Source organism: Ranitomeya variabilis, chromosome 3 (assembly GCF_051348905.1).
Source record: "Ranitomeya variabilis isolate aRanVar5 chromosome 3, aRanVar5.hap1, whole genome shotgun sequence".
Classification (NCBI taxonomy): domain Eukaryota; kingdom Metazoa; phylum Chordata; class Amphibia; order Anura; family Dendrobatidae; genus Ranitomeya; species Ranitomeya variabilis.
The window spans coordinates 80,375,164-80,388,941 of NC_135234.1; the positions used below are offsets into that span (position 1 = coordinate 80,375,164).

The 13,778-nt window shown below is 43.3% G+C and overlaps 1 protein-coding gene across 6 annotated transcripts in view; it reads right to left on the bottom strand.

Moving 5' to 3' along the window:
- Positions 1-13,778, bottom strand: part of ABR (ABR activator of RhoGEF and GTPase) — a 430,921-nt gene that overhangs the window by 164,293 nt on the left and 252,850 nt on the right. For all 6 annotated transcript variants that reach the window (XM_077294251.1, XM_077294253.1, XM_077294252.1 and 3 more), the window contains one exon: positions 564-749. In XM_077294251.1, the coding sequence (XP_077150366.1) occupies positions 564-749 (186 nt within the window). The remainder of the gene's footprint in view (positions 1-563; positions 750-13,778) is intronic.

Here is a 13,778-nt window from a genome sequence, read left to right on the forward strand (position 1 = left end):
GCAAGTTAAAGGGCGGGAGGATCAGGACAGTTATTGGAGATATTAAACCACCATGTGCTTCAAAAAGCAATTTTAAATTGTGGTGGGTTCTGAGGACAAGACGACCATGTTTTGCCCACCAGTCCTGTAGTGATGTCTGCCTAGCATCACTTTACAGGCAATAACTATACCCCGAGGTGACCCTTATATTTACAATACATGACCGTGAAAATCCTTTTATTGGCCGCATAGTTCATGAGACTAATCGATGAGATGTCATCACTGCAGGATTAGCGAGGACCATTCATGCAGTGAGGATGGAACAGGATAGAATTGTTTTTATCTTGATTTTATAGCATTTACCACTCTTGGCCAACTTTTGTAAAAACTTAGAACCCCCCCTTTAAAAGTGAAGGCTGGAAAACCAACAAGAGGATCAGCTAGTAAAGGTTCATTAGCGACTACTGATGGTGCGGAAATATGGTGAGACCAGATCCGAGATGTGATCCTGTAATACCGTATGTGGTATAACACGAATACTCCCTGCTGTTGGGGATCCTTTTTTTTTTTTTTTTTTATCTTACCAGTTTTTGGAAGAGGTGTCCAACAGTGGTTTTGTCATCCCATTCTTGCACGCAGGGGCAGAGGCGGTCATAGAAGTCTTTGTGGATCTCGTAGATATCCTGGACCTTGTAAAATATGGCATCTATTTGCTGCATGGTTAGAACAGGCTGTGAGGTTGTGGCAGTGGCTTTCAGTGGCTTCATTGGCTGAAAAACAAAATAAAAATCACCGACTATTAGTGCAGACATTAACACTTCACTACAGAAGACCCCAAGTTAGCCATACCCTCTAGATCAATCAGTAACACACATTGTCCTTTGCTGTAGTATCTACAATGAAAACTTTCAGGCAATTAGCCATGGAGCGGGCCACGCACTACAGATTTTGGACATCTAAAAACACCAATTTAGAACATCTTCTGCCAATCCTTGGCCTCATTGTTCCACATGACAACCAATTGTTGAAATCGGTTGAAAGGTTGATGCGTCATGTTAGATTTGTTCAGTCACGCTGGGCGCAGGAGATAAAAGTTGTTAATGAGAGCGCGGAGTAATGGGAGAGGAGCCCTAACCAGGGGTTCATCAGCCATTTGTTGTTTTTCCTTATCCAGGACAATGACCTTCACAGCCCAATCACGGATGGCACACATGCCTTCTGATAACCTTACCTCGCCCGATCAGGCACCTGACAGCCCGCTCGTGCCTCTCTCTGAAAATTACACCAAGTATAGAAAAGTATATTTTGCTCATTACATTGAGCTAAAAATCTCAGGTTGAGGGGCAGTCTGAGAATTAAAGGGGGTGTTTAAGAGATATTGGTAGTGTAACCCACAGCCAGTACAAATCACTCAACATATAGGAAGTGGTCTGATCAGGAGATGGTGTTCCCAGCTCTGGGCGTTTGGAGGAGATGAAGGCAGCCTTCCAAATCCCGATGGAGAATCACTCCAAGATCTAAGATGCCAGGAGTGTGGGTAAGGCTCAGTAAGATTTAGTGTTTCCAATTTACTAAGCTTACTGATAAATGAATGAATGAATGAATGAATGAATGAATGAATGAATGAATGAATGAAAACTTGATGAGAAGTCCCATTAATAACAAATGTGAAGGTCTTGTTAAAGGGTCAGGCATGGGCTTACAGGCTGCCACTTCTTCTATGGGATACTCGCATGTAATCAGTACAGTACAGGTAGACCGTGAGAAGAGTTTATGTGACACCCCTCCCCCATGTGAGAGCGGAGAGCTGCTCATAGAGGACCAGCACCAATAAGCTGATAGCTAGATAGGACGATTTCATGAGACTTTTTTTGTTTGCTTTTTTGCAGAATAGGAAGTGATGCCAAACAATGAAAAGCAGCAGCGCTGATGAAGCAATGATGAGCTTTCACATATCTTATTTGCATAGTGCCATTTGCTAATCTCCGGCACTACCGGGTGCTAGAACAACCCGGGAGCCATGTTCAGGTAAATGGGGATAAGCCGCAGATCACTGCTCAGGGTGTCGCCAGCAGAGCCGCTGTGAGGCTGAAATGCTTCAAGACCTCGGTTCTCCCCTTGTCAGGTCCCAGAGGTAGGACCTCTGCCAAGTACAACACCGCTTTTACGGGAATCTGTTGCTCCCCCATCTGACAGCAGCAAGAAGTAAAGACACGGACACTAATTACAGTGTTGGATTACTTACTGGGCTGCTTTGCAGCATCTTTGATAAGTTTTCTCTGTTGCAGTTCTAGCAGTTCTCCGAATGCTGAGCTCTTTATAACCCCGCCCACATGACTGATTGGCAGCTTTCGCTGTACACTGTGCATAGGCATAAAGCTGCCAATCAGCGGTGCGGGCAGAGTAATACAGAGCTCATGATTATGGAAGACAACATGGCAGCAAGTTCACTAGTACTTAAGATTTTCACTAATGCTGATAAAACAGTGATTTTAATCAAAACTACATCAAGCAGACTAGTAAGTGACACATCGCTGGAATCCGTGTCTGTCTACAGTATACTGCTCTCCAATTAAGTGGGAAAAAAACCTGCTGACAATTCCCTTTCAGGCTGTAATCTTCCAATTCTGTACATCGAAAGATAATAGTGATGAGCGAACGTGCTCGGACAATGTGTTACCCAAGCACGGTTGTGTGCCAATAGTATTCGAGCATGATGCTCTATGTTCACGTCGCAGCAGCTGCATGTCTCACAGCTATTCAACAGCCTCAACACAGGCAGCCGCAGCTGCGCAAACATATTATTTGAGCACGCCGATGACACTCAGTGAGCACCCGAGCATGCTCAGAAAACACCTTATACGAGCATGTGCGCTCATCACTTATAAGTAACTAAAATCTTTAACCTTAGGATACCAAAGAGGTAAACGCACAAGAATATACATTTCTAGAATAGCCTTTTAACTATTTGATACTGCATAGTAAAAAAAAAACCCCTAACAATGTCATTGTATTCCATTTATCCACCTACACAATGAGCATATCTTATTACATGTACGTCACAATATACTGGCACTGGAAATAGGAAACCTAATATGTTGTTCACTCAGCATTACTAGGATTTAATGGTTTTGCTTCCGACTGTGATAAGACGCAGTAATCCTCTCCCCTTCCTACTATTATCATATTCTCAGATATTGAAAATAAAATCCAACAGAATATACAAAGAGTCAGAGAGACGGTTCGGGGGCAGTCAGACGTGTAGTAATTTAAAGGGCGCACATCTACAAACATCCTGCTTTAGGCCTGGTTCAGACATCAGTGATTTTCATATATGGTACAAGTGTCATCAGTCTCGCAGATCAGAGTATCATCAACGTTTAGTCAATGTACCAGGTTGTACTGTCAGTGATTACACATAATTAATTACAAGCCTTCCCCTATCCATTACAATACTAATCTCGGACAGCACACGGATTGTACACTGATATCACCTGGTGCTGTCCACCATTTTCACCGACCCATAGACTTATTGGTATTTTCATTAACGATACTGGTAAAAAAATGAACTTGTACGATTTTTTCACAGTCCGCAAAATGACACAGGCTCCCAAACATTAATAATCTATTAGACAGGATCATAGCACACAATACTTTTTAATTTGCCATCACTTTAAATAATAACTCTCTCAAAAATATGAAGCAAAATGGTCTTCATGAAATTTATCCTTTCCCTCCAATGTAGAATCCTATACTCACTAATGTTATTGATTTTGCCAGTCGATTTTATTAGTTTCTGTGCCAACCCATTCTCAGAGGACTATTGTTTGTCCCTTTCTTTCTCTCCTTCCTTTTTTATTCCCTTTCCCTTCCTCCTCTAAGTTTTACCCCTCCCTTCTCCAAGTTTTCTCCCTCCCTTTCCCTTCCCTCCTCAAAGTTTTCCCCCTACTTTCCCTTCCTCCTCAAAGTATTCCCCCCTCCCTTTCCCTTATCCAAGTTTTCCTCCTCCATTTACCTTCCCTCCCCTTCCTCCTCAAAGTTTTCCCCCTCCCTTCTCCAAGTTTTCTCCCTCCCTTTCCCCCCTCCCTTTCCCTTCTCTCCCCTTTCTCCTCAAAGTTTTCCCCCTACTTTCCCTTCCTCCTCAAAGTTTTCCCCCTCTATTCTCCAAGTTTTCCCCTCTCTTCCCCTTCCTTCCCCTTCCTCCTCAAAGTTTTCCCCCTCCCTTCTCCAAGTTTTCCCCCTCCCTTTCCCTTCCCTCCCTTCTCCAAGTTTTCCCCTCCCTTCTCCAAGTTTTCCCCTCCCTTTCCCTTCCCCCCCCTTCTCCAAGTTTTCCCCCTCCCTTCTCCAAGTTTTCCCCCTCCCTTTCCCTCCCCTTCCTCCTCCAAGTTTTCCCCCTGCTTTTCCCTTCCCTCCCTTCTCCAAGTTTTCCCCTCCCTTTCCCTTCTTCAAGTTTTTCCATCCCTTTCCCTTCCTCCTCCAAGTTTTCCCCCTCCCTTTCCCTTCCTCCAAGTTTTCCCCCTCCCTTTCCCTCCCCTTCCTCCTCAAAGTTTTCCCCCTGCTTTTCCCTTCCCTCCCTTCCTCCAAGTTTTCCCCTCCCTCTCAAAGTTTTCCCCCTCCCTTTCCCTTCTCCATCTTCCCTCTTACTCCACACAGGTTTATAATCAATGTTGTTATACTGACTGTAAATTTTTACAGGTTACCTGTTATTCTTATATCCTTGTATTTTACTTATAGCTTTATGTTCTCTCCCCAAAGTTGTAAAAATTTTCCCAAATAAAAATTATTGGAATAAAAAGACACAGGCATGTGAGCAGCCCCATAGATTATAATTCGGACGTGTTCTGTAAAAACTAGAACACAGACGTACGGGTGTCTTAATGAGGCTTCAGAGCTTACAGTTCAGTTAAACTATATTTTACTATTATTTGCTATGGTTATCGCCCTTTGTTTAAATTTTTTTCTTGTGTTCGGTTGATTTTTATGACAACTCATCCAGAATATGCTTTTAAAGAGGGACATTCACTGGAGTATCTCCTCCAATTTCCATTGCTCGTGGTACAGTCTTTAATCTTCTTCTGTGCCACTGTGCTATAAAGTTATGCCACCCCCCACCCCCAACATATATAAAAAAATGTCATCAACCAACTGGATGTATCCCACAAAACTTCTCTCTGGGTGCAGCAATGTTTTGAGTTGCCAGCATCAGATGAAAAAACTCAAACGCTTAAAATTTAGTTCTGTGGGCTGAAGGGAAAATTTGCACCATTATTACTAAATGTATAATTTAGGAACTGAGGGGCATAGAATAAAAAAATACTATATCAGAATCTGTTGCAAAGTAGTAACTGCAGGAAGTACTCAGTCTGTGTTACCCAGTGACTCCGACGTCACCACTATTCAGTGCCAGTGGGTCTCGCGGAACGAAGCGGGAGCTGGGAGTGGCTGCTGCTAAAGCCTATGAAACTTCAGAAAAGGGCTCAGTAGGCTTACGCCATGCGAAGCGCTGGACTACGTCAGATCTGTGTGGGACTATATATATTAGCTATTGCACCTGTTCTACGCCCGGGTGGCGAGCATTTATATTGGTATATGGTCTCCATCCTGGTATGTGCTGCTTCCATCCTGCGCCCTAATCTTGTCATGTGCTGCTACCATCTTGCGCCCCCTTCCTGTCATGTGCAGCCCCCATCCTGCGCCCTCATCCTGTCTTGTGCGCCACCATTTTGTCATATGCTAATCTCTTCCTGAGCCCTCATCCTGTCATGTGGTGCTCTCATCCTGCGCCCCCATCCTGTCATGTGGTGCTCTCATCCTGCGCCCCCATCCTGTCATGTGGTGCTCCCATCCTGCGCCCCCATTCTGTCATGTGGTGCTCCCATCCTGCACCCCCATTCTGTCATGTGGTGCTCCCATCCTGCGCCCCCATTCTGTCATGTACTGCTCCCATCCTGTGCCCTCATTCTGTAATGTACTGCACCCATCCTGCACCCCCATTCTGTCATGTGCTGCTCCCATCCTGCGCCCCCATTCTGTATTGTGCTCCACCCATCCTGCACCCCCATCCTGTCTGTCCCCTTTATAGACTGCGCAAGCGCCTTTGCAGTCTGGACCCCACAGAGTGTCGCAGCCCAGGAGATCACTGTATGCTTAAGCACTGAACGCATACCACGATCTCCGATGGAGAAGCAGAGATGTGCCAGGAGGGTGAGTATGCTACATTCACCTGTCCCCTTTTCACCGCTGCGTGACGCTCCGTCTTCCGGGTCCTCTGGTTGTGACTGTTCAGTCAGAGGGCGCGCACTAACCACATCATTGCGCCCTCTGACCTGAACGTCACAGGCAGAGGACACGGAAGACAGAGCGTCGCGCAGCGGTGGAACGGGGACAGGTGAATGTAGCATACTCACCCTCTTGGCACATCTCTGCTTCTCCATCGGAGATCGTGGTATGCGTTCAGTGCTTAAGCATACAGTGATCTCCTGGGCTGCGACACTCTGTGGGGTCCAGACTGCAAAGGCGCTTGCGCAGTCTATAAAGGGGACAGACAGAGTGACGCTCCCAGCGTTATATTATAGATGTATTAGATCATGACAGTGTCGGTTGACAACATTGGATTATCTGGTCTATATCGGACCTGCATCTTTTTTTTTTTTTCAATAAATTGGTGAACCAGGGAAAGTGTCTGGGAGTGTTTATTCAAATAAAATATTTTTTTTGTCTTTTTTTATTACTGGGTTAGTAATGGGGGTGTCTAATAGACACCTCTCCATTCATAAACCTAAGGCTTGATGCCAGTTGTGATTTTTGACAAGCCCCATTATCCTGATAGCCAACACACCAGGGCAATCAGGAGCAGTGAGGAAAAAAGCGCCAGAATTGGGTAGGGCGGCTGCAGGCTAGTATTTTTAGGTTGGGAAGGGACCAATAACCAGGGACCTTCGCAGTCTGATATTATCAGCCCACAGCTGTCTGCTTTACCTTTGCTGGTTATCAAAAATTGACTTCCATTGGTGAGTCTCACCTGACATACGCGGCCACTCACAGCACGCTGCGATTTTATCCTCAGCCCGATTACAGCTGAGGAAGAACTCACAAATCAGCATTGACTCATTGAATAATATTGGGCAGTGTGCAATGCGATTTTTTTTTCCTCGCATTGCACTAGTCTGATTAATACGTTAATGTGAGCAAACCCATATTATTAATTTTATCACTTTAATATTGAGCAGAATTAATTATGTTGACCAGCTGACACTTTTACCAGGGTGGATTGATTTAAATCACGCCGATTTAAATCATGATTTAAATCACGATTTAAATCAAAAGATTTTTTTCTATTTAAATCGGATCGATTTAAATCATGATTTTAATCATGATTTAAATCACTGATTTAAATCAAAAGGTTTTTTTTAATATAAATCACGATTAAAATGAGAAGTGAGAGCAGTGCGCATGTGCGCCCATAGTTACACGGACGAAACTAGGGGCAACGATCTAACGCCAGGGTGAGGGGGGGACCCCAAAGTAAGTAAAAATCTTTTTTGTTTTACTATATGGCAATAGGTAGGTGTTTAAAAGCAGCATGTCTTAATTGTATAAACTATTAATAGCCTCCACATTTTGTTCATACTGCCCCTTTAATTCCACACTTCTAGCTTGGTTTCACTTTTGGTTTAGTTTCTTTTTCCATTCAGTTGACATGCCCAAACTTGTTGGATAGTCAGCATCCTACAGAAACCTCTGGAAGAGCATGGCATTGTGAATGTTACACATATACAGCCTTTATTCTACTGAGTTAAACAACTCAGCTTTATCTCATGATGGAAGAACCTTTGGATGGTAAAATATTTTCCTCAAAAAGCAGTTTATTGAAAAAAATCCGATTTAAATCAAAAAAATCCGATTTAAATCAAAAAAATCCGATTTTTTTGATTTTTTTTAAAAAACATTGATTTTTATCCACCCTGCTTTTAACACGTTACGATAGGGCTTACATAACATGTATAAGAACCTGGCGCAGCAAATCCGCACAATACACACTGCAACAAACAGGAAGTGTAGTGGAATTATGGAAATCATATGATGGATAGACATGTTAATGATATGCAAATTATGAAAAAATGTTGCAAATTCAATGGCAAGAGTACAGCTTACTGCTTTTTATAAATCATATGCTCCTGCTTTTCAGCCATATGTATAATAAGCATAGACGGTACCATGATCGGCGTTGATCCTTACTATGATCTTTCCCATAGTCTCTGTCCTCGTCTTGATGTCTGTCACAATCTCACTCTCTCTTTGTCCAGCTTTGTTTTGCTCCTTTTCTAATTCTATTTTTTTCTCGCTCATATTCCTTCTATTCTTCCTTGTTGCATGTGCACCAGATCTGCATGTACTAGTCAGGTCTACGGGGTTAGGTGCACACTGTTGCTGACATTCCTGAACTTCTGTATCGTTGCATTTTATTTATTTTCCAGCCCTTTGCCTGTCCCAATCTATGGGCTGGACAGAAAAAGCCAAAAGGGGTAGATGTGGCCTGTGGATCACAATTTGCCCAAATCTGGTCTATCGTTATCAGTAGGGTAGGATCTCACTAACCCCACCAAACTGCACAAAAGTGGCGGCTTCAATTTATCCATTTTCAGAAAAACCTTTTTAGGCTATGTATGCACGTTGAGTATTTGCATGCAGAAATTCCTGCAAGGTTTCTGCATCTCTTGGCAGGAAAACCGCTGGGGGAAAACGCGCGTTTTTCCTGCATTGTTGTATGCGGTTTTGTACAGCATTGAAGGCTTTTTTGAGCTAAATAAAGATATCTTTAAAAAAAAAAATTTTGTGAGGTAATTTCTTGGTTCAACACCACCTTTTTCATGCTGATGCAGTAGTAGGGCTTGGTGTCAGCAGCTGTCATTGACACCTACCTCTAGGCTTAGTAGTGAAAAGGTGTCAGCCCAACACCCTCATTACTAGGCCGATAAGTAAACAGACACAACACACACAGTCACCAGCCTATGTAGGAGCATTAACAGAACAAAGTTACATAGGCTGTAACCAGACAGCAACTGCTAATTTTAAAGAAAAAAAAAATTGTGCGGGCTCCCATGGAATTTTAATAACCAGCAGAGGGAAAGCCAATGGCTGAGGGCTGATGTTAAAATTCTGGGAAGGAGCCATAAAGGTTCCCAGGCTATCAATATCAGCTCACAGCTGTTTGCTTAAACTTTACTGGTTATTTTACAGGGGGACCCCAGAAAAAAATTGACATAGGGTCCCACTATAAAATCTAACTAGCAAAGGCTAGGCAGACAGTTGCGGGCTGATGTTAATAGCCTAGGAAGGGGCCATGGATATTGGCCCCTCCCAGACTAAAAACATCAGCTCTTAGCTGCCCCAGAAAGGCGCATCTATAAGATGCACCAATTCTGTCGCTTAGCCTCACTCTTCCCATTTGCCCTGTAGCGGTGGCAAGTGGGGTTCATAATTGTGAGGTTGATGTGACCTTTGTATTGTCAGGTGACATCAAGCCCACAGGTTAGTAATGGAGAGGAGTCTATAAGATGCCTATCCATTACTAACCCCACCATAGTGAGCGCATAAAAACACAGTCATCCAGAATAAAGTTCTTTATTTGAAATAATGACACACACTCCTTTAATAATAGAATAATAGATAATAGATAATAATAGAAAAGCCAAAAACATCACTACTCTAGAGGAGATCTGCATGGAGGAATGGGCCAACATACCAACAACAGTGTGTGGCAACCTTGTGAAGACTTACAGAAAACGTTTGACCTCTGTCATTGCCAACAAAGGATATATTACAAAGTATTGAGATGAACTTTTGTTTCTGACCAAATACTTATTTTCCACCATAATATGCAAATAAAATGATTAAAAAAAACAGAAAATGTGATTTTCTGGATTTTTTTTTCTCAGTTTGTCTCCCATAGTTGAGGTCTACCTATGATGTAAATTACAGACGCCTCTCATCTTTTTAAGTGGTGGAACTTGCACTGTTGCTGACTGACTTAATAAAACACTTTTTTGCCCGTGTGTGTGTGTGTGTGTGTGTGTGTGTGTGTGTGTGTGTGTGTGTGTGTGTGTGTGTGTATATATATATATATATATATATATATAGTTTTTTTTTTGTTTTTTTAACTGTGAGCACAGGCGCCGGCAGATGAGACTACGTGTCCCATCAGCGGCACCTGCTGTCACTGTTATCAGTGACAGCAGACGTAGCCTGATGGGAGCAGTAGTCTTATCGGCCCACCCCTGAGGGTCACAGCTGCAGGGTCACATTACTGCCGGTAAGAACCGCCACGCCGGTGTTTCATCTGTGTGACAGCGTGGGAAACACCATATGAAGCCAGTAAAACACAAAACAAAAACTCAGCAAATCCGCAAACACTTTTATACCTGCATTTTTGCTGCGGATTTGACTGACTCAATTGAAGTCAATAGGTGAAATGCTGCAGAAATGCACAAAATTTACATACTGCAGAAATTTTTTTTACTGATTATGTGCTCAAGACTTCAGGATTGTCATTGAATAAGTTTGCATAAGGATTCCATATGGTTTTTGGCCCATTTCCACGAAGGAAAAAATGCTGCGAAAACGCATCAAAAATGCACTATGTGCACATAGCCTTATGGTTGTATTCAGATATGCAGCTAATATTTTGCAAAATTCATTAGCAGCAAAATGGATGAAAATTTAATAAAATCTCATACACTTGTTGCAGAAAAGAATCTGCAACCAATTAACAGATTTTAATTTTAATCCACAGTTTTCTTTTTGTCACAGATCTCACGACAAATCCATGGCACAGCACTGGCCAAAACCAGGCTGGTTGCTTTAAATGATCTGAAGAGAATGATTGTTCCTGGCACTTCCACATTTCATATTTGCATAATTAGAATTATATTTACAATGTTGCAAATCCAGAAGGTGCATTCCCACACAACCAAACAAAGCCTGCTTATAGCACACAGGTGTTACCGTACCCATCCTTCTCTCTTTTCAGATAGATATAAGTAATGGGGTAGAGCAAGATTCGGGAAAGGTCTAAACTTCTAAATATAGAAAATACACAAAATATATCCTCTCTCCTTTTGTTACACAAAATAGGATCAATGAAAACTAAAAAAAAATATATAACAAACTCGTCTGAGTCTCAGGAGCTCAGCCACGTCCCGCTCTCCTCCTTTTTACCATTTGTGACTGGCAGTAAGACAACTGGCTGCAGCAGTCGCTTCCCTACAGTTCTCTGTGTGGATTAGGACATGACGGGCTAGGCTTTTACATTGCATTTGCAGAGGGATTGTGTGCAGCTCAGCCCAGAACTTACACAAGAAAGTCCCTGCAGTTTCACAAGTCCAGGTGAAGCACATACAAATTACGTAGCTCACCTGCACTTTCTGAGATTCCTCAACAGATTCACCTATAACTGATGCAAAATTATAACTGCGCTTCTTGACCATGCAGAACACTACAGATAAGCAAACAATGTGTAAACTAGCCATACAAGGCCTAGCCATGCCCTTGTGTTATGCCCCAAGGGTGCAGTCGAGGAACCGAAAAACCGTTCAGCTAATTTATTTCCCATATAATTTCTCATTCCAACCCCCCCTCCTTAAAAAAAATGCACTGTAGATGCTGTAAAGTCTAGGAATAAGCATTTTAATGGCATTGAGTTTTATTTACTTCACATAATACAACATTTGTTGAGACTAATACAAAACCACAAACAGATTACTAGTCTCTATAATATAAAGTTAGGTAGGGCAGGCACACCAGGCAGCTGCCAAGGGCCCCTGCTCCTCCAGGGGCCCTCAGCCAGTGGTGTGCCGCTAATAGCTGCAAACCATGCAGCTGCTATGGGCCCCTGAGTATGAGGGGTCTGGCGCCGCCCCCTCCACATCACGCATTTAACTTATCAGCATCATAGATGTCGATACAGATGAAAGGAGTGATGGAGGAGAGAGCATCAAGTGACGCTCCCTCTCCCATCATTCCCCCTCAGCCTCTGACTCAGCGTGTGCCAGCAGTGGAGCTGATGAGATGCTGTGCAGAAGCCAGAGCAGCAGGGGAACGAGGAGGAGAGGTAAGTATTGTGTGTGTGGCTGCATTATACTGTGAGTGAGGGCTGAATTATAAGGTGAGTGGGGTGCTGCACTATACTGTGTGTGGAGGGGCTGCATTATACTGTGAGTGGGGGGCTGCAGTACACTATGTGGGAGGCTGCAGTACACTATGTGGGAGGACTGCTTTAAACTGTGAGTGGGGGGCTGCATTACACTATGTGGGGGGACTGCTTTATACTGTGAGTGGGGGGCTGCATTAGACTGTGAGGGGGCTGCACTATACTGTGTGTGGGGGCTGCACTATACTGTGTGTGGGGGCTGCACTATACTGTGTGTGGGGGCTGCACTATACTGTGTGTGGGGGCTGCACTATACTGTGTGTGGGGGCTGCACTATACTGTGTGTGGGTGAGGCTGCATTATACTGTGTGTGGATGAGGCTGCATTATACTGTTTGTGGGGGCTGCACTATACTGTGAGAGGGCTGCATTATACTGTGTGTGGGGGGACTGCACTATACTGTGTGTGGGGGGCTGCATTATACTGTGTGTGGGGGGACTGCACTATACTGTGAGGGGGCTGCATCATACTGTGTGTGGGGGGCTGCATTATACTGTGTGCGCGTGGAGGGGCTACATTATACTGTGTACATGGGGGGACTGCACTATACTGTGTGTTTGTGGAGGGCTGAATTATACTGTGTGTGGGGCTGCATTATACTCTGAGGGGGCTGAATTATGCTCTATGAGGGGCTAAATTATACTGTGTGTGGGGCTGCATTATACTTTATGAGGGGGGCAGCATTGTACTCTATTAAGGACCATGGTCAGTGTATTATACTATATGTATTATGGGACCTGCATTATACTGCATTGAGGATCATCTCTCCCCATCATTCTTCCTCATCTGGAGTAAAGAGGCTGGGAAACAAGCATTGAACAAGTTCAATATTGTCAATTACTCGTTTAATGGCCTGAACTCAGCGTATTTAAATACAAAAGAAATGTTTCTGTGTGATGGAGCAATATGTGAGCGTTTGGGGCCCCACTTTGTCTAAAACCGGCCCTGAACTTAGGTCCAGAAATATTTGGACAGTGACAAGTTTTGGCATTTTAACCATTTACCAAAACATATTCAAGATACAGTTACAGAATCAATATGGGCTTAAAGTGCAGACTCTCCGCTTTAATTTGAGGTAATCAAATTTTAACTGGAGTAATGATTTAGAAATTACCGCTCTTTGATATGTAGCTACCTGATTTTTAATTAGACCAAATGTAATTTGACAACTATTTCAAAAACTCTTTAATGTGCTGCATGGTCTTTTCCCTCATTAATCCATCATTAATTAAGCAAGTAAAAGTTCTGGAGCGGATTCCAGGTGTGGCATTTGCATTTGGAAACTTGCTGTGAACCAACATGTGGTCAAAAGAGCTCTCAATGGAAGATAAACAGACTATCATTAGTCTGAAAAGAAAAAATCCATCAGAGAGATCGCAGAAAAGTTAGGAGTGATCAAGTGCACAGTTTGGTACATACTGCCAAAAAAACGCACTGGTGAGATTGGGGACTCAAAAAGGCCTGGACATCCACGGAAGACAATAGTGGTAGATGGTCGCAGCCCCTTCACAACATATACCCAAGCGAAGAACACTCTCCAAGAAGTCAGTGTTTCAGTATCTAAGTCTACCATAAAGAGAAGACTTCATGA